General features: G+C 33.8%; 1 protein-coding gene across 2 annotated transcripts; it reads left to right on the top strand.

The window, feature by feature from the left end:
• The first annotated feature begins 1,838 nt into the window (after nucleotides 1-1,838).
• Nucleotides 1,839-21,560, top strand: LOC104903316 (uncharacterized). Of its 2 annotated transcripts, XM_057391793.1 has the most exons (8): nucleotides 1,844-2,228; nucleotides 15,982-16,180; nucleotides 16,276-16,348; nucleotides 16,713-16,966; nucleotides 17,060-17,132; nucleotides 17,230-17,480; nucleotides 21,335-21,361; nucleotides 21,448-21,560. In XM_057391793.1, the coding sequence occupies exons 2-8, from the start codon at nucleotides 16,006-16,008 to the stop codon at nucleotides 21,537-21,539; spliced, it is 945 nt and encodes a 314-aa protein (XP_057247776.1). In that variant the 5' UTR covers nucleotides 1,844-2,228; nucleotides 15,982-16,005; the 3' UTR covers nucleotides 21,540-21,560. The 2 variants fall into 2 exon arrangements, with proteins under 2 accessions (XP_048492104.1, XP_057247776.1); XM_048636147.2 differs by lacking the exons at nucleotides 17,060-17,132; nucleotides 21,335-21,361; nucleotides 21,448-21,560 and having other exon boundaries at nucleotides 1,839-2,228; nucleotides 17,230-17,722.
• Nucleotides 21,561-24,050: the final 2,490 nt, after the last annotated feature.

Here is a 24,050-nt window from a genome sequence, read left to right as displayed (position 1 = left end):
GGAGAAACAAAGTAATGGAGGAAGTTAGTTATGTGGGGATCAACCGCTCATGATTATAGTTTTGTTTATTAGGGGTTATTAATCGGTGTAACTGGAAAAGCAAGAGGTGAGACGTGGGTTTACTGGCTGCAACATGTGACTGGTAAATCTAGATCAATTTAAGAAGATAATATAAAAGTTGGGATTTTATTGAGTTAATTCAAAGGTGGGACTATTTTAAGAACACCACTCAAAGGTTGGATTATTCCCATCAATTTTTCCTATTATTTATTAGTATCATGTTAAGATTATTGTTTGCTTATTTAATATGTAGTACTCAGATTTGCTGATTACGTGCTTTTGTGTGTGTGTGTGTGTGTGTGTGTGTGTGTGTGTGTTGATGATGCCTATGCCTTATTGATCCCGTGATGACCCATTTGGTGAGCAGTTTCTAGGGATCAATAGTGCATCGTCCATCTACATGTTTGAATATGATGCATCATGCGCTCGGGATTTGGATAGTTTGTGTAGACTAATTATCATAGTTGACTTTTACTTTTCGTTGTTGAATTTAATTATTGTAGTTGGTTTTGACAATTGTCATTGACTTTGACTTTTGTTGGTTTGACTTTTTGAGTTGACTTGTGGGTTGACTAAGTTTTATTTATTATGTTTTCTGCTTGCAAAATTCTGAATAAGCTGATACTCCCTCCATTTCCTAAAGATCTTCCCTCTTTCCGTCTAAGTGCGTTTCCAAAAGATCTTCCCTCTTTTACTTTATTCCTTATTTGGAATTTTTTTCCCTTTTACCCTCTCATGTCCCTATCATATGGTCCACCATTACATTATTAATTCAATTTTACTCCCTTTCTCTCTCATATTTTAACCTTTTTTTATTTGTTTATTTATCTTAACTCATTTCTCTCTCCTACTTTACCCACCCCACACCCACACACAAATTAATTCTCATTGGTATCTGTAGTAACAGTAACAAGGAAGATCTTTAGGAAACGGAGGTAGAACGTTATTACATAGGCCATAATGCTTTGATGATTCTCTAAGTTTTATATTAAAAATGTATTTTGAAAAAGAGAGAATTGTCGGGGTACGAGCTGTTCATTAAGTCAAAATCTGTCAGTTCTTGCTGCAACCTCCTCAATTTCCTTAGTGTATGTACGAGCTGTTCTTTCAATCTCTAGATCAAAAGAAATCAAAAAACGATTAATAGTACGTGTCATATACTAATAAATATCAGAAAGTTTGAAACTAATAATTTTGCACAGTAGAAAGAAAATCACTAAAAGTGAAAACTGCAATGTATAAAGCTAAAGGTTATGCAATGCCACAAAACAAAAAAAATTGCAGCAACCTCTAAGATAATAACTAAGAAACACAACTACTAGTGATTAGTAAGGGAAACTAACTATCAATCAATAATTCAATAAATAATAATCCAAGAACACGAAGATATCACTAACAAAATGCTTATGAGAGGGGGAAAACAAAATTACATAGAAGAATAAAACTAGTGCTAACAAAAAAATTAAATCTAAACTAATAGTAAAATTCATCTAGTATGATATTTAATTATTGCCTCTCCATTTACAATTGATGATAATTTTGTTAATTTATATATTTCGTTAATTATATTTGTAACACCCCATTTATTTATCAACTAAATGATATTATTAATTTCAAATATTTGATTGGATTTTGGCGAATTCAATAAAATAAGTATTTCTGATATTAGCTTTTTTAAACAAAATGCCATTTTAATTTAAGTGTGGTATTATCTGGTGAGATTAGTATTATATAATTGGTGATATTATAATTTGAGATTTTTGAGTTAAAAAAAAACAGATAATAAGAAAAAGGAGACCAAACCCCAATCTCACCTCCTCCCTCCCGTGTTTTCATTTCCCCAAAACCACCAAACCCTCAAACTTCTCTCTCTGACCGTGAAACCCTTCTTGTGGCTTCTCTCTCTTTGCACCCTTTCATTGCCTCGCCGGCGTGCTGCGTTCCTCCGTCCCCGTATTCTGGCGGCGCTCAGGCCACGCCGCACTCTCTCTCTCCTGGCTATTGGTGCTGCTATTGTGGGTCTCGTGGATTGGCGGTGTTAGAGCACCGTTTCACCAGTTGTTGGTGGTCTTCTCTGTCGGTGCCGGCGCTGCTTCTGAATGGTGGTGCATGAAGCCGCCATCATTGTTGTTGTTGGTCTTCTCCTGCTGCACCGTCGTCATTGTCAGGTGCCACACTCATCATTTTATCTCATAGATCATATGATGATATTGAGATGTTTATTGTTGATATATGTGTTTTGAATATAGTAATTATTGTTTGTTGAGTTTATTGGTGAGCAATGGATGAGCGTGTGAAGAGTGGCGGATCCAGGAATTGGACCACGTGGGTTCGGAATAATTTTAATATTTTTTTTTATTTTTTTGTTTTTGAATTTTTTATAGCATTGAAGGATGAGGAAAAAAAATAAACTTTCAACAATTGTACTTAGCAAGGCTTTATTCTTGATTACATCATCACAAAAAAAATATGATAATTAATTTCTTGTAGTAATGAAAGACTATCAATTTTTTAACAAGCTATAGAGTTATAAAAACTACAAATCGAGTATTAACTATTAAGACTTTTTTCATTGAATTAACTTATCATGTTATACACTTATATGTATAACAAAATATGAAACTTTAACAACTAGCTAGCACAAACATGACGTCGACAAAAAAATAATGTAAATTAACCAAATTCATTAGTTTTTACAGTATTTGTACTTGCTGGGCGGGAGAGATTTATAGATAAAAAAAAGAGTTTAAAAAATTAAAGGAGCATGAAGAAAAAGGAAAAAAAAAAACAAGGATATAATGCAATAAGCTAAGAAGGGGATGAAAAAAAAACCAAAGAAATAATGCAGTAAGTCTAAAGGGAATAAGTAATTCTAAAGGGAATAAGGAAGGATAAAAAAGGGAAAAAAAAAAACAAATAATGCAGTAAGCCTAAAGGAGTAAAGGGAGTAAGTACTAAGGGAGGATAGAAAAAGAAAAAAAAAAACAACAAACCACTTTACTGAGATTCGAACCTCAGACCAGGAGAACAAATAAGATTGTACTTCAATCCCTTTACCGCTGAGCCACCGGGCATTTAAGCGATATAAATTCGCTGTGTTTTATATATATTTTATCGTTTTCTTTGCCCAGTTTTCGTGTTTTTGTCCCGGATCCACGTGGGTTCAGTTGAACCCACTGAACCCACGCTGGATCCGCCCCTGCGTGTGAATGCATGTGTAGTGGTTATGTTATTAATTTTTCTCCAAGTAATATTGAGTAATTCTTGGTGAAATTCTGGATATGTTTGATTTATCGAATTCCTATGGGTATGTAATTAAGCGACATTTCAGTTTTCTTTTATATATCTTAAGTCAATTTGAAGATTTTGATTTAGTGTTGTATGTTCTAAGTGTATAATGTTATCCTTTAAGGAGTTGGAACTTGTATATGGATTAAAAGGTAAATAAGATCAGTAAATGAGTTATTAAACTAAATCTTAGTGTTAACTCGATTTTATTGTTGTATAATAAACCTAATTGTATTCCAGACTATACAAATCTTTTGCATACTTGTCTCCTTGCCCCTTATGAAACATAAAATAACTTGTGTTGTTGTATTATTGTTATAGTATGATTATTGGAGGTTAGTTTTAGGAGATGTTAATCAGGTTACCGGTTAAGAGGACTTAGCGAATCGTGTATATGGAATGATGCCTTATATGATTATGTTGAAACCTATTAAATGTCCACTTGTGAGTGTCCCACATTGGAGAAAGAGGAGAGAATAAACCACTTTATATGAGTAGGAGTTACTCCTCCTATCACCAATTGGTTTTAGGATGGAACCTCTTAACTTGTAAGTGGGCTAAACTCTTCTCCTCCTTATTGGGTTACCTAGTCCCATTTTCATATAATTCGAAAATTAACATATTGCTCGGGTTGCGGGTCTCGTCTAAACTAGGTATTGATCGCTATTGGATAAGGATTTACCTCGATAGGATGTCCAGCCCCTAAGAGGATTATTGCTCTGACCTTTCCAGTTAGCTCTAAATTATAAAGACACTCACAAGTGATGGGGTGTGTTGAAACCCATTAAATGTCCACTTGTGAGTGTCCCACATTGGATAAAGAGGAGAGAATAAACCACTTTATAAGATTAGGAGTTACTCCTCCTATCACCAATTGGTTTTAGGATGGAACCTCCTAACTTGTAAGTGGGCTAAAATCTCCTCCTTATTATTGGGTTACCCAGGCCCATTTTCATATAATTCGAAAATTAACAGATTAGAATATATTCATCTATTTGTTTGAAATGATGTATAGATTGTGGCATAGATTAAGTATTATTTGGCATAAATTACTATTTCACTAATAGATCATATCTTATTATGTTAATGATATGGAGAATTGCAAAAGGTGTAATGGTTAACTATAATGAATACGTTTTCAACTCTACTATGTTTTTTTACTTTGTGTTATAGAATATGGTACATTAGATTATTGGACCTATCTTAAGCGGATATGGAAATGTATATAGTTGATTTGGATCGAAGTATATCATATGCACTAAAATTATATTAATGAATTGGTTGATTCGTGTGATTGTAGGTTGTTTGAGAATATCGATTGTTTTTTTTTTCTTCTATACTCAGAAGGATAATTGATTATTGGGTCATTGTGAAAGAATGATAATAACCTTGTTATTAAATTCTTAAAAGATATGAATAATGTAAAGTGAAAGATTATATGGAATAACTATTAGAGGTTTAGTAATTATATCTTTTATCTTTGCCGGAATTTGGGAGATAGTATGATACTATCATTATAGGGGCTCCCGAATCCACCAAGTTTTTATTCATTGATATTCGTCGTATGTGGCAAGATTTTGAACAGTGCCCAACTTTAGTGTGATTGGGACTCTGGGAGGGGATCCCAGATCACCATGGAAAAGCTAGAGTTGGGGGTGTGCACACTAGAGGTTATTTTATGGCCATTGGTTTAGTAAACCCGTAGGGTCTCTCGGGTTTACATTTGATATGACTGCAGGGTCTCTCGGGTCTATCATTTATATAGTAAATTGGTAGGGTCTTCCGGATCTACTCTAATCATGGATTTAATGACTTGTTATTACACTAAAGATGCTCATTATTTAATATAGTAGTTGTTTAAAGTTATGTAGAATCTAGAGCACATTGACTCATTACTTGATTGTTATGTGATTGGATGTGTAAAACTTATCTATGATTCAACTATGACTCTATTCTTTTTTATGGTTTTACATGGTGATATTTTACCTAGTATAATAAAGTAACGTAATTGAGAACCTAAGTGTTATGAGCAATGGGTGTAATTAATCTTGAAGTACGAAAACTTTGGGTTTATATTAATTGTATGAATATAGATTAACAAGAGGTTCGAGAAAAGGGATCTTGAGATACAACTATATATGAGAATTTGAGTTCCACTGATGTTTCCTAGACTATGCGCACGCGCGCGCGCGCGCGCGCGCACACACACACACATATATATATATATATATATATATATATATATATATATATATATATATATATATATATATATATATATATTTATGCACACATGTGCTTATTTGGTGGTGTTTGCGGTTTAATGTGGAGTGTTGACACTCCGCTTTTGCTGGTGTGTGTTGTATTTGTTTGTGTTTGCTGTTCTTTCCCGTTGTGTTTGAACATGTGATAACCCATGTACTTTGCACAATGGCGAGCTGTTGACACTATAACATGTTTTGGATGTTGGCCTTCGAGATGTTTAAGGCGAGGATAAAAAGTCATAAAGGGACTTTGTATTGGGAAGAGTTTTAGATGAAAATCTTATTCATGTGTTGAATGCATGTATAGATTTGATTACGGATTTATAAATTTTGATCTAAGATTTCTTCGATAGGTTGTAATATTGAGTAAACTTGATGCGTTTGCGTTGTTTTAGGTTCCCTGATTCCCTTTTGAGGTTGTTTCCGCAAAAGCGTCGATGATGTGGGGCCTTGCGATCAAGAATTATTTATTTTATTGACATTGTTGACAAGTTTAAATTATTTTCCATTATTGGGTCGTCCGAATTAGATAGGAAAATCTGCGGAAATTTTGAGTTAATATATGAGATTATTGTATTAAGATACTTGATATCTGATTTTGAAGATGAGGGAGTTACAAAGTGGTATCATAGCAATCCTGCGACCGTGTGCTTAGTAGCCACCTAGCGGAGGTAAAAGATTCTTGGGATTAATTAGAATAAGTTTTGGGATATTAGAAGTGAACGAGTAAGATATGAGTTTAGAAATAAGAATTTGGGAGATAGACATTCGCATTCTAAAAGTACTTTGAAAAATTTAGAGCTATGATTGGAGTATTGTGTAAAATATCGTATTGAGCATTTTGCTATTCTCGAAATGGAGATTATTGGAGTTTGTTGATGATTTATTAGCGGCTAAGAAATGGACAATGCACTTTAGGTTGTGATATAGAGATTTGATTTTGGTTTTAATGAATTAGAGTTTCTTAATTTCCAAGTGTATTATGAGGTAAATATTATTGTTTGCTTTATTTCGATCTTGGGTATTGTTTTGTGTAGATTGAAATATGGAGGGACTTTGTATTAGGAAGAGTTTCAGATAAAAAAATTTTCTTGTGTTGAATGCATGTGTAGATTTCATTATGGGTGTGTAAATTTTAATTTAAGATTTCTTAGATGGGTTGTAATATTGAGTAAAGCTAATGCGTTTGAGGTTTTTTCTGCAAAAGCACCGATGATTTGGGGCCTTGGGTTGAGAATCGTATATTCTATTCAGTTTGTTGACATATTTTAATTTTTGTCATTTTTGGGTTGTTCGAATTATAGAGGAAAATCGGCCGAATGTTCAAGTTCATTTATGAGATTATTGTATTAAGGTACTTATTATCTAATTTTGAAGATCGTGGCGCTACAAGATTAGATGGAGTTCGCACTCAACTTCATCTAAGTCAAAGTCAGATAAATCATTGAGGAAACTAGAAAAACGACTATGGTGATAAATCAAAGTCATTAGCAATTGCACTTCCTAATCTAAGAAGTAACAAATCCTTAGTCATGAAGCTAGCAAGTTAGAATCACCCTTGAATAACTACAAACAATTCATAAATAAACCAAAAAACAAAATTATAGAGTTGTCATAAGTAAATTCACAGCTAAGAACAAGAATAAACAACAAATTGAAACTAATAATCATCCAATAACAACATACAAGTTCCAACAATTCCAATTAAAAAGATGAAGAGAAATAGAGAAATTGAGGAGAGAGAAAGTTAGTGGAAGCTTCAAACTAGTAAAAATGGAGTAAATGCCTTCTACCGTGCTTGAAATCAACAAAATAAAAGCTAACGTTACAAGAAAATTAAGAACAAAAATGAAGTTGTGATCTAATCTATGGAGAAACTATCTTGAGAAATCCTCCCCTTTTGACCTAAAGAACTGGAGGAGTACTTATACTCCTCTCTCCCCAAAATATCCAAAATTGGATAAACATCTGAAATAGAGCCATGATGTGTGGCCACGAGATATGATGGCACGACTATGACAGGGGAAGCTTTAGTAGGGAATTGGGGAACTCGAGGCCTCCACGTAGGGATTAATAAGTTCCTGCTTCTCCCGATGGCCAGATTCGGCCGCGACTGATTGTAGCGCACCCATAATTGAGCCTTGGGGTGTCGGTCAATTTTCAAATAATGGCCATAACTCTCGCATTTATCACCGTAATCAAGATTATAACAAGTCATTTCAAAGCTAACAAGACGAAATTTCACCATACATTAGAATCGCATGCAAATAATGTGTATGCCGAAATTTGTGCTCTATTGAAATGACTCATGCCTCCAATAAGTGCTTGAATGGTCTCGACATGCTTCCAATGGACTCTCACATTCTCGACATTTTTCAAAACTGAAAGAACGAATCTTGCACAAGACAACCTGTTAAATGAGAGAAACAAGAGCAAAACATGGTCGAAATCACAAAAAGCAAGCCACACAAGGGAAGAAGAAAAAGAGAAGGAAAAAGGGGAAAAAAAGGAACAAGTAAAAAAATAAAGAGATGTAAACTAATACACCACCTAAATCGAGTCTAAAACTCACTTATCAAACTTCTCCAAGCTAGACCGTTACTTCTCCCCAAGCAACTACGATAAAGAACATGAGTTGCTTTATATGTTCCTCACACATAATACCAAGCTTCACTCGAGCATCCACATACATGGACGTTAAACTCGAATGAGGAGGACAACGAATTCGACTAGCAGACGAAGGAATGACCACTAACACTCCAAGGCTCACACCATTTTACCACAACCACTCCCATGCTCAAATCAACCCTTTCAAGGTGATGGAAACAAAATGCCTATGTGAGGGAGTATTAAGGAATATGAGAGTAGAGATAGAAGAGATCCATCACTCGATTACCCACAAGAGGTACTTGCGCAATAGGCTTGTCATGTGACTCGGTGATGCTTACTCGAAATCAAAAGGTGTTTCTAGGGGTGTAATGAGGCCTCAATAAGGGTATGGAAAGGATTTTGATAGTGGCGGTAAACCTAAGAGAAAAATTTACAGCAACAAATCTAAATCGAATCCGGGAAAAACCGCCACAACAAAAAATACAAGCACAAGAAAGGGGGCTAAACATGCCCAAACTAACACTAATCGAGGAACTAGATACATGTCTATACTAAAGTTTTGCATTTTCGATGATTAACTTTTTCTCCTTTTTTTTCACTTCAAGTCCTCATCGTAACTTGGGAGCTAATCTTTCTCAATCTTCTTACTTTAATCTCCATGTGTCTTTCTCTCTCCAATCTATGTTTGCTTTTTGTCCCCAGTATTATTATTATATATTATTCCTAATTTATTTCCCAAATAGTAAATGTCCACTTATTTAAGGAATGAAGGGAGTATGGACAAGTTTTATTTAAAGTTTCAAAGTGAGTGAGATTAATCATTCCTCTTATAGGTAGGTAAACATTTAACGATAATGTAACATTTGTAAAAGGGAATGATTTGGGAACATTTTGATAATCCTTTTGTTGATAATTTATGAATCCACAAAACACCTTTTAAAACTCTTAAGAAGACTAAAATACTCTCTAAAATTAGGACAAAATGCCATATCTATCACAAGTTTACAACTTAAAAGTTAAAACACAACTACGAGGTAGCTGAATTAGGACAGTCCCATAGAACACAACCGCTATCATCCGAATTGTTGTCTTTTGGGTTTAATCGGCCATCAACTCTTCCAACATTTAACACCACCACAACCAATGTCTCCTGTATTTGCGGCCACTACCCATCTTCGTGTCACCCGCCGTGAGGTTTCAATTTTTTTTTCTTTTGTTTGCATTTTTCCTATGATATCAATTGCGTTGCATGATTGATTAAAGTTTTGCGTTAGGTTTTTGTTGTGATTCATTATGTAAATAATTGAAAATTGGAACTCGGAAAATTTCAATGCGAGCACCAAATTGTCGATTACCCACTTCATAGTCATCAACCAAAACGTTGAGAATTTGTGAAGTGGTCGCCAGAAACTACCTCAACATTAACTTTTGGGTTGGTTTTGACAAATGAGAGAGAACATGGGGTTTTGAAGAGGGAGCGATTTGGGGAAATGAAGTTTCGGAGAGTAGGAGAGGGGGTTAATTCCTCCATAGTTTAAATTTTCATGTTCTTTTGAAAAGAGAAAGTGGGGTTGAAGTAACGTTTTGGGTAGTGAGATATGGGCGTAAGTGCTGGTGGTTGTTTAAATTTAGCAATTTCGCCATTGTTGCATTTGTAGTTCCAGTGCTCATATTGCTCGTGTCGTAGCCTCGTAGGAGACAAATTGAACAAAGTAGTGCTTTAATGAACAAAAATGGTGAGCTTCAAAGGATAAGTGGGGAGTGGGGAGAGGGGAGAAAGAGTAGAGAAGTAGCGAAAATAATGGATTATTCTATATTTTTTCCAGTTAATAATGTATATGAATGGCTGAGATTGGCCTAACTCTACATGTTCGAGTTCTATAATGTGTCGCCTAATGGATTATCTTTTGTTTTCATTGTCATTTCTTAACACGATGTGTATATTAGTCTATTAGATAGAAACAAAAGGAAAGGATGGATTTCTATGTCTATTTGGAATTGAGTTTATTCATAGAGATTAGGGAGTAGTACTAGTGGAGTAGTTTATGTAAAACTATCTATAACTAAAGCAATAAGTCAACAACCCTATTTCACTTTTTCCTCTCAAAATTCCTTCTCATATTAACCTAAAATAAATGATTTCTTGAAAATGCAAGAACGACAACTAATGGGTCTAAGATAATTAATGTGCTTTAACCCAAAAGAATATAAATAAATGCACTTTAAATATTAAAGTGGAAGCATACCTTAATTGATATAATAAATATGCTTTCCCCTAAAAAATATATATATTCGTGTAGAATATTCATTTTAAAATAATAAAACTTGTTTTGAATAATTGTATTTAAAAAAAGAAAAGAAAATCTTATATATATGCCTAAGTGAAAGTATTGGGTCAGACCGTCACTTTCCGTCGGACGACCTTACAAACCTCTTAAATTTAATAGTTTCCGATCAAACGCCGTCGTTTTGGACACGCTTCCGCACCGCCGACACTCACAACCGTTGGTGGGCCCGTCCGTTTAAGGCCTTTAAGAAGATTCGAGAATGTCCAGTTTCCGCAAAAAAGGAATAATGGGTGGTGTTTGTTTCTTCTAAAACCATCTCGGCTTAGATTAGAAGACATAGAAGTTACAGAAGAGTTAAGAGGGGAGAGATTAAGGCACATGCTTCATGGCTAGATTTGTCCCAATCCAATACTGTTGAAATGGAACCCATTAAAGATTGTGATCATCTGGATCAAATTCTACAACAAGCTAAAGAAAATTCTCAACCCATAATTATTGATTGGTTTGTCATTTCCCCATTTCTTAAATTAATTTGTTTAACTTGCAAGTTGCAAGTTTATTCAGTTTGTTTGGTGTGTAAATTCTTTCAGGTTGTGTTGTTTTATTTTCATTTGGTCTCTGTTGACTTTCAGTTGGTGTGTTAAATCTTTCAGATTGTGTTGTTTTTCTTTCATTTGGTCTTCTGTGTTCTTTCAGTTGGTGTGTAAATTTTTTCAGCTTGTGTTGTTTTTCTTTCATTTGGTCTTCTGAACAAAAATTGAAATCAACTGAAATTTTTTTGAAACCAACTGAACAAAAATTGAAACCAGTTGAAAAAAATTTTAAATCAAATGAACAAAAATTGAAACCAACTGAACAAAAATTGAAACCAATTGGATGAAATTGAAACCAACTGAAAAAAAATTGAAACCAACTGAAAAAAATTTGAAACCAACTGAAAAAAATTTGAAACCAACTGAAAAAAATTGAAACCAACTGAAAAAAATTGAAACCAACTGAAAATCGTTCGACCAAAGATTATGGTCGGACGATTTGACACAATACCTTCTCTATGCCTAATTATTTAGAAACCCAGCATTTGCTTGGGGATTATCTAGTATTATACTATAAATATGTCTAAGATATGCTATTGGGTATATAAAATTAATTTCAAACCCGCTATGCTGCTTGAAAATAGACTTTGAAGTAGGTGAGTTTTATGAGAATTAAAACAAATAAGTACAAAAGGCCAGATTTGAAGTAGTTGAACTTTGTGAGGATGAAAAAAACTAATAAGTACAAAAAGAGCATAGTTGATGGCCTTGATAATGATATACTGAGGTTGTCGTCATGGGAACTGTGTGAGAGGTATTATATTGTCTTATGATCTGCAAGTTGGGATTTCAATACGGGGACAAAAGAATAGAAATAGAATGAAGCTGCCAAACAAAACGACTAATAGATTGTAAGTAAAATAATGAGTTCCCATTGGTGGTGCCATGGTATAAATCAGTGACGAACTTTAATTGTTAGACAAATGGATTTCGAATGGTAGGGTTGATAAAGTTTTTTTTAGGAGATTCACATGCCTTAGTTTACATGCCTTGGTTTTCTAAGATACAATATGCAAGAGAGACTAATTGGTAAAATGTCAGTTGTTCCAACGTTCTCTCTCCGTTTCATTTCTTTTTTTTTTTTTTTTTTTTTTTTTGCTACCGAAGACTTTTCAAACTACAAAATGATGTTAAGTAGAAAGAACAAAAGCGAGCAGAGAGAGTATTTAGTTGTAAAAAGTCACACTTAGATTTGATATTGAATCATATTAAGCAATAAGTGAATACTTACATATAAATTACAACTAGGTCAGCCGTGTGAAGCCCTATAGCAAAGAAAAATATTGTGAAAAAATGTTGTTATATCTTGAGAAGATTTTCTAAACTAATGTATGATTATCAGAAGTAACCACTAACATTTTCATAGAGTACATCGAATTAGCTTTAACGATATGGTAAAAGGGTTATTATACATGTGTGAAGCTTTTAGTGTAATAGTGGGTTTAATGATTGAATCCACTTGTTCACTTGGTGAAAGTTAAACTGTAAAAGCACTCAACTTATCTACCTTCAAGACCCCCTCTTTTTGATTAGCTGTCACTCCCAGTAATTTAAAATACACAGTGCTCATACAGTCATACTCTTTTTTCTAAATAAGTTCTAACAATGACGCTATTCCCAAGATACAGACGCAGCCAATTGTTCTAACAAGTCGGAGGTCTTACTGTTTTAAACTTTTAATAGAACTATGTTCTCTAGCAATTGGAAAAACTAACAAAGACAATTGTTCATATACGCTGTAAGCTTTGATAATGGATTTACAACCTTTAGTTTATGTAAGGGTACATGTCATGACCTGAGTCTTAAATGCCAAAATTTGGTTATGGGTGTGAGACAGCTTGCATTATCGGCAGCATCACTATTGTGATTTGTGATTGCTCCTGTTGTTCCCTCTCTCTCCAGAAGAGATAGACCATGCCTCAAATTACCAAGAAAGGTAAGAACCACTGGAGAATGTTTTAGTGAGTGGTCTTGTACAAAACAATTATCAGCATCGAACATAGCCAAGCAATTCATGTCTTAGCATAGTTTAGGAACAATGAAAGGTTGAAATGAAACCGAGGAACATGCAACACATTCCCCAACTTCATGTTCTCATTCAATGCAATCGTCGATGATAGGTTTATATTAGTTCTTTTTTTGTTTTTTTGTTTTTTTTGTTTTATGTGCATCATTTTTAATTTTAGGAAGTTGCAAGTCATGATCTCCGTTTTGACCAATAATTTCTCATTTTTATCTCTTATTACATTGGAGTACCCTTTTTTCTAAATCTCTTTTTATCTCTCACCTCTTCAAATGTTTTTTTTTTTTATTTTAAATATCGTGCATCAAGGGTATGATCTGACTAAATAATTTGTTTTAGAAGTGCTTGCTTCATCCAGTTTGTATTCAGTATTGTCACTAGATAATTCCTGAGCATTTGCTCGGTTTTTAAGTTGATATATATTGAGTATATTAAAGAATTTTTTCAAAGCAATTCTTTTTAAATTAGACATTTTTTTTTATCAAAAAATAAACATTTCTTTATTAAGGTATGTTTTTACTTCATGGAAAAAAAGGCATGTTTGCACCTCTTTTTTTTCCAATTCATATTTAGCATCTTATTCGTAATTGCTTGTTTATATTTTTGATGTAGTCATTTAATAGGTTCATGTTGTAATGACATATGGGAGGGAAAGAATATTTTATAAAAAATGATCTTAGGAGGGAAAACAAAAGTAGTGGTTGTTGCTTTAGTAATAGTTATAAATTGGCCTTTTGGCTTTCTACAATAAGCTCTTCAACTCACTGTATTGCTCCATTGTGAGTGACGTATTCATAATTCCATTGGTTATTAGCACCAATGCTAGTGTTGCCATCATTTTGTGATTGTATCCTTCCACATTCAATCTCTTCCTCTTCCAAGCACATAACCAAGTGGATATTAATTCGTATAGCTTTCGGCCAAGGACGCTTATCCTTGATGACCCAATTTGTTTATTATTTTTTCCAATCCTTTATAGATTAGAATATTAGATCATTCAATGTGAGGCGGACTTTATAATAATGTGATTATTGGAGCGAAAAAATTGTGCGCTATAGACGAGCCTCACTGCACTATATTTCGCCGGGTTTTGCTAAACGACGCCTTAAATTTTCCTACTAACGCCCTAAATACAGTATTTTTATACTTTGTATTTTTTTTTCTCTCTCCTCCCCTTAACCCCTAGGGCAGTGATGATTTTTTTTACACTCCCTCACCACTGCCTCACCACTCCCTCCACCTTGCCACACCACCACCACCACCACCTTCTTCTCTCTACTACTTCATCAGCAGGGTCTAATTTTCCATTAGCTGATTCCCCTGATTGCCAAGCTTTCCACATTCATAAAGCAATTAGCTAATTTCAGCAAGCTATTTAGTATCATATATACAATTGCAGCAGAACATAGTAACTTTTAGCAAGATTATATAAAAAATTAGACCCCTGTGAGAGTGAGACAGATATTGTTGGTTAGATTCTTTATCTGAGTTAAGACATCAAAATATAATCAGCACAGTTTAATTGTGTGAATTCCATTCCTCTATAAACAAACAAAAGAAAATCTTGTTGATTGGAAATATTGCAAGTGATATACTCTAAGTAGGATACACCTACAAAAATTACCAAAATTATGAGTTCAGCACAAAATTTGTATCACTAATCTTACATATCTCGTGCCGGGATTTAACTAAAACTAAAAAACAGCCAAAAGCAATGTCAGTCTACAACTTGTTCCGCACAAGCTGTGCACAAGAGTGTCAAAGCTCTAGATTTTTCTGCAAATCATCAATACTTTTTCCAATGAAGAAAAGAGGAACCGAACTAAATTTCGATTCAAGTTCAGATTATATGACAGACTGTATAGAACATGACATGATCCATGTTCCAACAATAGGCTTGCAGAATAATTCTTCTCTCTGTTTTTTCTCCCTTTTTTCTGATTTATTTTTTTAAAAAATAAGGGGGCGCCCACCAAGGACGCCCCACCACCAATGGAGGCGTCCTTGGCAGGCGCTCCACCACATGGTGAGGCGCCTGCCAAGGACGCCGCCACCGGTGGTGGGGCGTCCTTGGTGGACGCCTCCCCTTCTTTTTTTTAAAAAAAAATAAGGGGCGCCCATCAAGGACGCCCCACCACCGGTGGAGGCGTCCTTGGCAGGCGCCTCACCATGTGGTGGAGCGCCTGCCAAGGACGCCTCCACCGGTGGTGGGGCGTCCTTGGTGGGGCCCCCCTTATTTTTTTAAAAAAAAAAAATTTCAGAAAAAAGGGAGAAAAAACAGAGAGATACTGCCGGAATTCGAAGAGGTGTCGCCGGAGGAAGGTCCTTGCCGCCACAAATCACCACTGTTCCTCGCCGGAATTGAGAGTGAAGGAGAGCGGGAGTGGGAGTGGGAGAGTGGGAGTATAAGAATACACAAATACAAATCTATGTATTTATACAGGGCGTTAATATGAAATTCTAGGGCGACGTTGAGCAAACGAGTATTTCGCCTTAGAGCACCTTATTTCACTTGTGTGTCTTTATATACTTTTAGGTTATTATGCTGTTTGTCTCATATGCCACAAGTTTTTGGATAGACATCCAAGTTTTTGGTATCAAGGTTTACCATACCTTAAATTTTACCAGCTTTTTCTCGAGAGTTCTCTTCAATTTTGGGATCAAAACCTTCAAATTATTACCGGCAGGAATAATTTATTTTGGTTTGCTGTCTTGTATAGATAGTTTATAATTATTATATTATGCTAGGTCTGCTGTTTTCAAATTATTTCTTTTTTACATATAGTGCCAAACCATCCTTAATTATTTAGTGATTTCACCTTTAACTTTCACTTATTGTTATCCATCCCTTGTAGGTTATGGCCGTTGCTTAATTGAAAATGATGACGGACGTTTCAAAATTTGAAGATGCAGTTGAAATAATGATGGATAAAGGAGAAACTAAAAATTGCTTGGACTATATAGAAACTGAAATTGATGAAGATATTGTCTTAAATAGTTGTTATCTGTTTGACACCAAGTTAAATTGCCTTTATGAATTGGATAGAAAGCTAGGTGAGTCCAATCATATTTTTTTCTGGTCGTTTTTTTTTTTTTTTTTGTGTTTGAAATACAATACTAACAGTGATATTTTGAAATTTTGTGATCAGATGCTTTTAGGGAAGCAAAAGCTTATCGTGCTGATTATCTTCCATTGACTCCTATTGTTTGTACGGTTTTGGGGTATTATTTTAATATTTCTATTGATCTAACATTTTGTTGTTTTTTTTCTATTCTGTACATAATACTCCCTCCGTTTCCTAAAGATCTTCCCACTTACTGTTCTTACAGATACCAAGGAAAATCAAGTTGTGTGGGGCATGGTGTGAGTAAAGTAGGAGAGAGAAAGGGAGTAAAATTGAATTAATAATGTAATGGTGGACCACATGATAGTGACATGAGAGGGTAAATAGAGAAATTTGTTTTGCCAAATAAGGAATAAAGCAAAAGAGGGAAGATCTTTTGGAAACACCCTTAAACGGAAAGAGGGAAAATCTCTAGGAAACGGAGGGAGTATTAATTAGACAATTTATGATTTGTTTTGCAGAAATGAATATGAGAAAGAATGCAATTACACTGAATCGTATTTCTACTTCAGTCAGTTTAAATTTCCTGATCAAGATGTTACTTTATCAAGATTAGTAAAAGAGATGGAAAATGAAGTAAAAAAGAAGTTGGATGAAGAGAAATACGAAGAAGTTGTGGATTATGTGAATACAATCAATCATGATGTCGTCTTTTCTAGTGAAGACTTGTTTGACAGCAAGCTGAAGTGCCTCAATCTCTTAAATAGAAAGAAGGGTGAGTATTATATGTTTCCTCTTTTCTCTTATATACTATATTTTTCTTAGAAAAATTGTCTAGTAATAAATTTATCTTGTATATATATGTCAGAGTTACTTAAAGAAGCAAAAGCTCATCTGAAAGCTGGTGGTATCTTGTCATATTACACTTCTGGGATTTTGGGGTGAAAATTTTAGTTTATTCTATTTACTCCATATTTTTAGTACTTTCATTTATCTCATCTATTTCTCTAACTTCATTACTATATTTCTCATTAACAGCTCCAGTTATGCCGAATTGGGTAATTACGGTGAAGCACGACAACATTACATCAAAGCCATCCAAACCTGCAAAACACAAGAAGAAAAACTTGGCTATCGCAACTTGCTCAAATTAATGGAGAAGGAAGAAGAAACAAGAAAGATAAGAAAGGAAAACAAACGCGTGGAAAAAATAGATCCAAGCTTTCTCAAGGGTGAAAACAAGAATTTCGAGCAAACTAAAAAGAAAATCAACCCTCATAAATCTATAAGGTAGTGTCTGGAAACTTGTATTTCATTTCAAATAATGAAATTGAAATCTGGAACTTAGAGCTTGTATTTCAATTCCTAATCATTGTTTTGTAAAGGGGGTTTGATAGAGGAGATAGAAATGGGGGTTTGATGGAGGAGAGAGAAAAAATATGGGTTTAGTAAAGGAGAGAGAAATGAGTGAAGTTGGGATATAGATATTCATGGAGTTGGATATATATGAGGAGAGAATTTCAAATGACAAGGTAATAGCTTGAATTTCAAATTCTATTAATATAGGCTTTTGATAAAAATTCGGACAAATTCCATAATTTCAAATTTCATGTCATCCAAACAATAGATTTCATCCAAATCAAAAATTTAAAATGAAATCTTGCTATCCAAACCTAATATAAAGGAAACACAAACTTTTATATGAGGTGGACCACACCTTCAATTAATGGTGTGGCCACCCCCTTCCTCTCACTACTCCCTTTCCCTTTCTCACGCACGCCCCTCCCCCACTTTTCTCTCATTTTTTTTAAATTTTTTTTTTCTGTTTGATGTGTCTTTCATTTTTCCTATTTTTTCTGCCTCATTTTCTCTCTCTTATTTCCCCTATTTTTTCCTATTTTCTCTCTCTTATTTCTTCTAGAATTTTACCATTGATTCCCCTCCCCTTCTCTCACGCACCCCCCCTTTTCTCTCATTTTTTTAAAATTTGTTTTTTCTTTTTTTTTTCTCTTTAATGTCTCTCATTTTTCCTATTTTTTTGCCTCATTATTTCCTCTATTTTTTTTCCTATTTTCTCTCTCCTCTTATTTCCTCTAGAATTTTACCAATAACACATTGATAAATAAGGATGTGACTAGCTAATAATAAGTCCAAGCTAGGCCTTATAATGATGCTCGTGTCCCCTTTAAAAAAAGCCCAACTGTGAATCCGTTTTCGGATAGCCCTACTTGAATGTATGTGTAACTCTTATTATTTATAACCTTATTTATTTATTCGAGTAACCTCATATGTTCGCAAAAGTAAATCTAGCTAGTTATTATATAATAGCTTGAAATGTTTATAGAAAGTAATCATAAAAAAGATACAAGTAACCCATTAATTAGTTCATAAAAAAATATCCCCATTACATGTTTGAGTAACCTTATTTAGTTGTTCGAGTAACCTCATATGTTCGCAAAAATAACTCTAATTATTTTACTTTGAAATGTTTATAGAAAGTAATCATAAGAAAGGTACAAGTAACACATTAATTAATTCATAAAAAGTATCCCCATTATATATTTAAAATAATATTATTTATTCATAAAAAGTAAAACGTGTTGCTTTTCAATGCTAAGGTGTTACTTTTAGTAAATTAGAGATTACTTTATCGAATGCTAAGTGGTTATTTTACTGACACTATGGATTACTTTTTATAATGTTAAGAGGTTACTTTTACTGAAAATATATGTTACTTTTTGTAACTATAAGGGGGTTACTTTTTATATAAATAGGGGTTACTTTTACTGAAAGTATAAGTTACTTTTTGTAACTGTAAGGGGATTACTTTTACTATAATTAGGGATTACTTTTACTATAACTAGGGGCTACTTTTTTTAATGTTAAGGAGTTACTCCTACTAAAAATAGGTGTTACTTTTGTAACTATAAGGGGTTGCTTTTATTGAAATTAGGGGTTACTTTTTAATTACTACATCCGTTTCTTAATAAGTGCAACATTTCCCTTATTTGGAATAGTCACAATAAGTGCAACCAAGCTCAAAATGGTAAAAAAAGTTCACTATTATTACAAATATGTCACCAAAAAGCAAGAGGGGACCACAATTTTTTTGTTTCATCACTTGAATTACACTAGTTTATTGTGGTCCCAACTTTCTCTCTCTACATTCCTTGGTATTCCCCCACTTTTTCTATGTTGCACTTATTAAGAAACGGAGGAAATATAAGGGTTACTTCTACAGTAAACAGAGGTTACTTTTTGTAATTATAAGGGGTTACTTTTGTAATTATAAGGGGGTTACTTTCACTATAAATAAGGGTTACTTTTACTGAAAGTATAAGTTACTTTTTGTAACTATAAGGGGATTACTTTTACTATAACTAGAGGTTACTTTTACTATAATTAGGGGTTACTTTTTGTAATGTTAAGGAGTTACTTCTACTAAAAGTAGGTGCTACTTTTGTAATTATAAGGGGTTACTTTTATTGAAATTAGGGGTTACTTTTTAATTATAAGGAGTTACTTATACAGTAAATAGAGGTTACTTTTTGTAATTATAAGGGGTTACTTTTGTAATTATAACGGGATACTTCTACAGTGAATAGGGGTTACTTTTTGTAATTATAAGAGGTTACTATTACTGAAACTAAGGGTTGCTTTTTGTCATTATAAGATGTTACTTTTACTGAATTGGAGGTTACTTTTGTAATGATAGGCCAACTTCATCAATGCAAGTTGTTAAACAACCTAGTGCATATGAAAATTTAGCTTCTATTTCTCTGAATAATGTTTGAGTATATCAAGGCTGGACTCTTTTTCTTGCTGGTACATCTAAATCCTTGCTTTGAGCAAACAAATTCTTTCGCCCTGATCTTTCTAGTTAGTCCTTGTGTGTATCTTGTGGAAGATTTCCTGATTCCAAATCCAACAGCATTAGCATGTTTTTGGTATGCTTGATATAATCTTCCCATGTTGATGCCGTGAAGCCAACTAAGCTTGCTTCATAGTTTGATTCATTTTCAATGTCATCTTCTATCTCATAAGTTAGATTCTCTTGTTGTTCATCATCATTCAATTGATTTTCTTCTGTAATATCAACTGCAATGTTCCAAAATTGTGTAACAAACTAAATAAAGATAAATCAATGAATCAAAATTGTTGTATGTTTTGAGGTTGGACAACAAGTTTACGAATAATTCATTCCAATTTTTGAAAGAATTTCATTACAGTAGAAATCGAAAGCTAAGAAAAGAAAAATACAATAACGAGTAAACAATTCTATACATACAGATACATACACACTAGAATCTAATATAAAGTACATGGTGATTTAGTCCATGAGCAGGTGCTTAGATAAGTAACCAACCTTTTAAGATAAAGTAACTCCAGCATTATTTAAAAGTAACTCCTATTTAAAAAAAAAACTAACCAAAGATATTTCACTCGTTGACAAAGATGAATAGGTGCTTTGTTTTTTTACTATATGCCTACTGAAAAATTTGATAAGGTATTGAATCTAGTAACTCTAACTCTTTTTAAAGTAACCGCAACATTAAGAAAAGGTAATTGTGAGTTTTTTAAAAAACTAACAGTAACTCTAAACCAACTCCTAAATCAAATAATCAACTGAGTATATTGGTTTCACATGGCTACTCAATGTTTAATTTGTCCTGCACCATTTTCAGAATAACAAAGCAACAATATACAATCAATCCAATAAAGAGTACATACTTCTCTTTAATTAGACATTGAAAAACGGATGAAGCTCCGAATGAAACTAAATTATTCTAAGTCAGTCTTCATCTTCATTGCGTAAAAAAATTGAAACTTCTTTCAAAAAGGAAAATAAAATTCAAACCTGAGTTCCAAATGTTGAAGTGAATCTTCAATTTCGAGAAACATAAACAACTCTAGCATGCATAAACAGAAATTTGAAAAACAAAGATAAAGGAAAGAGCAGAATTTATTTTCTTCATCTCTTTCTCTCTCTTCGACTGTGTAGCTAATTTGGGGGAAGTGAAGATGGATATTTGTTGAAAATAGTGCAGTTTTCTTAAATTGGGCAGGGAAAGAGAAATAGCTACTGTAATGTGGCCACACGGTTCGGGTTCCGTGTGGCGTGTTGTAAAAAAACGCACTGTAAAGGAAAAGGATGGGAGTCAATTGCAATACAGGTACAATTGGCAATTTAATTGTTGTTCCGAATAAGTAATATGGAAAAACAAAAATTGCCACTGACTTGCTTTTCGTTTCAAGGTGGTGTTAAGAATTCACAAGGTGATTTGAATACCGAAAAGGAAGCTAAGGCAATTATTGCAGAAAAAATGATATTTATGTGGTGTATCTAGCCCGAAAAAGGATGTTGAGAAAATAGAGGTACTTAGTGTCTTAAAACATTTGGTAAATTTTATTTATATAAGGGAAATTCCCATTTATAACCTTGTTCTTTTGGGGTTTCCCATTGGTGACCTTGTGTTCTTTTTAAATCCCAACAGTAATCCAAAGCTTTAATCAAGCTCTCAAATGTGACTTTAGTTGCCTTATTCCGTTAACTAACCGTTAAATCCTAACCCTAGTTAACAATTATAATATTTTTTATAGTAAATAAATTCCTCCTCCCACCACGACGTCACCACCAGCCCATCCCACCACAACCACTCACCTTCATCACCATTCCTCCACCGCCACCACCTGACCCACCATCACCATTCAGAGCTTACAACCTAAGAATCATCTAGAATTCACCAAGAAATAAATTTTCAAATTGAAAAAAAAAAGATAAGAAAATTTGAGTATGTACAGAGAAGTACTATGAGATTGAATGACCGTAATCTGCAGCAGAATTCAACATCTTCAATAGTGGGAGATCTTAGAAGCGGAAAGCAAGGCAAAAGCAAGGAACGATTCATCGATGGTAACTTTCACGCATGAGCTCTTCGATTGCCCAAGAAACCCCAATCTTGGGCTTGTTTGAACCTCCAAAACCACCATAGTTAGTACTATTTTTTTGGGATATTCTAAGGGCCGGGGAAAGGCGATGGAGAGGGTTTTCCTAGAGCTGGTTCCAAGAACTCCAAGGTTGTTGCTAATTGTGGTTGTTGTTGGGGTGAGGAGTAAAAGAGAAGGGTGGTTGTTATATCTAACCATGGTTAGCAAACAAACTCCCATTTAACAGAAACTAACAACACTTGACAACAAATTGGCTATTAAAGTCACATTTAGGAAATGTATAAGAATATCTCATTTTTGGGATTTGAAAAAACACAAGGTTACTAGAGTGGAAAAACAAATGTACAAGGTTAAAACCCATCTATATAATCATTGTTAGTTTAATATGGTTGGGAGCGTCTATTCTCACACCTCTTGAGTCTATTCCCAATTCCCACTCCCTTTTTGAAAAAAATTATATTAATAGGAATTTTTGAATTTAGAAACTCAATGAGTTAGTTACTTAATATATATAGATTTATTGCTGGAAGAAGATTTATCAATATATAACCTTGGACTTAAATTCTCTCTCAAACCGGTCAAAAAAAAAAAAAAAAATTCTCTCTCAAAACTCAGAATGTTTTATTCTTGTCAAAAATAGTTTCACCATCTTTTTTCACATTCTTAGCTTTTTATGCTCGGTTTTTTAGTAGTGATGAATGGTGATTGTTGGCTTTTATCATGTTGTTAATATGCTATTATAACTCATTATGCATCAGCTCTCATGCCTCTCGATCACCAATATCTCCTGCCACCGAAGCTAAAAAAAAATAGATGAAACTATGTAGAAGTATGCCGTGCATGATAAATTATGATACTACATACTCCTGACTTAGGATTCTTCGTTTTACTTCAAAGTACCCGTGTCGGATCCTCGGTACTCCGACATGGGTATGATACTTGGACACTTGATTTTGGACCAAAATCACTGATTTTTTTCATAAAATAGTTGAGCCGGACACATACACGTGTCAGACATTGGCTCTGTTTGGCAATACTACCTAAAATGTAGCTAAAACTGATAAGGTAGCTGAAACTGATAAGGTACAGCTGAAATTGATAAGGTGCTAAAACTGATAAAAGGTAGCTGATTAGTTTAACTGTTTGGCAGAACTAGTTGCATAAGTTGATTCATTATTTAGATTTTGTAATTCTTTTATTATATATATTTCAACACTAATTTATTTCAATGTATTTGAATAATGAAAAACAATATAAATATTTGAAATCGTAACTCAGTTGAACAAAAAATATTTCGCTACTTCTCCATAAGCAATTATGCAACACATTTCTCTAAATTTATACTATCATATTATGCGTAGAAATCGTCATAATACAAAAAAATACGATACTTGTAAAATATAATAACAAATTATTTTCTACTCCATATTTGATTAGCAATACCGTCACGAACCAAATCCATCTCTTTAGAAGTCTCTCTTGATGTTTCGCTACTTCTGTAATCAGCAACGTCCGGGATTTCTTCATTTGGCATATAATCCGGATTATTGTCGAGCATACTAAACATAAGGTCATTTGTTGAACTTTTTTGTATGTAGTTGTGTAAGGCAAAGGTGGCCATTATGACATCAATTTGAGTATTGATACGGAATTATGGCATTTGTCGTAATATTTTCCATCTTTTTTTCAAAACTCCAAATGATCTCTCGATACAATTTCGAAGGGAAGAATGAGAATGGCTGAAAGCTTCTTTTTCATTAGTTGGTGGCTCATGTTGATATTCGTCCTTATGATACCTTGTCTTTGGATATGGTACCTGATAACACGTTTATACATTCACTTTTATGTGTTATATTTGCGGGTTTTTATCATATTATCTCCATATAGTTGATCTTGTTAGGCTATTATTC

Source organism: Beta vulgaris, chromosome 9, assembly GCF_026745355.1.
Source record: "Beta vulgaris subsp. vulgaris cultivar EL10 chromosome 9, EL10.2, whole genome shotgun sequence".
Classification (NCBI taxonomy): Eukaryota; Viridiplantae; Streptophyta; class Magnoliopsida; order Caryophyllales; family Amaranthaceae; genus Beta; species Beta vulgaris.
The sequence above is the reverse complement of the archived record's forward strand: the minus strand, read 5'-3'. Positions and strand labels throughout refer to the sequence as shown.

What these genes read in the sequence shown, in the direction of transcription:
- LOC104903316 (XM_057391793.1), top strand. Translation starts at nt 16,006, where the DNA reads ATGATGACGGACGTTTCAAAATTTGAAGATGCAGTTGAAATAATGATG. An exon ending in ATTGTTTGTACGGTTTTGGG is followed by an intron (nt 16,349 to 16,712) that starts GTATTATTTTAA and finishes TTTGTTTTGCAG; the next exon opens with AAATGAATATGAGAAAGAAT. An exon ending in GGATGGGAGTCAATTGCAAT is followed by an intron (nt 21,362 to 21,447) that starts ACAGGTACAATT and finishes TTTCGTTTCAAG; the next exon opens with GTGGTGTTAAGAATTCACAA.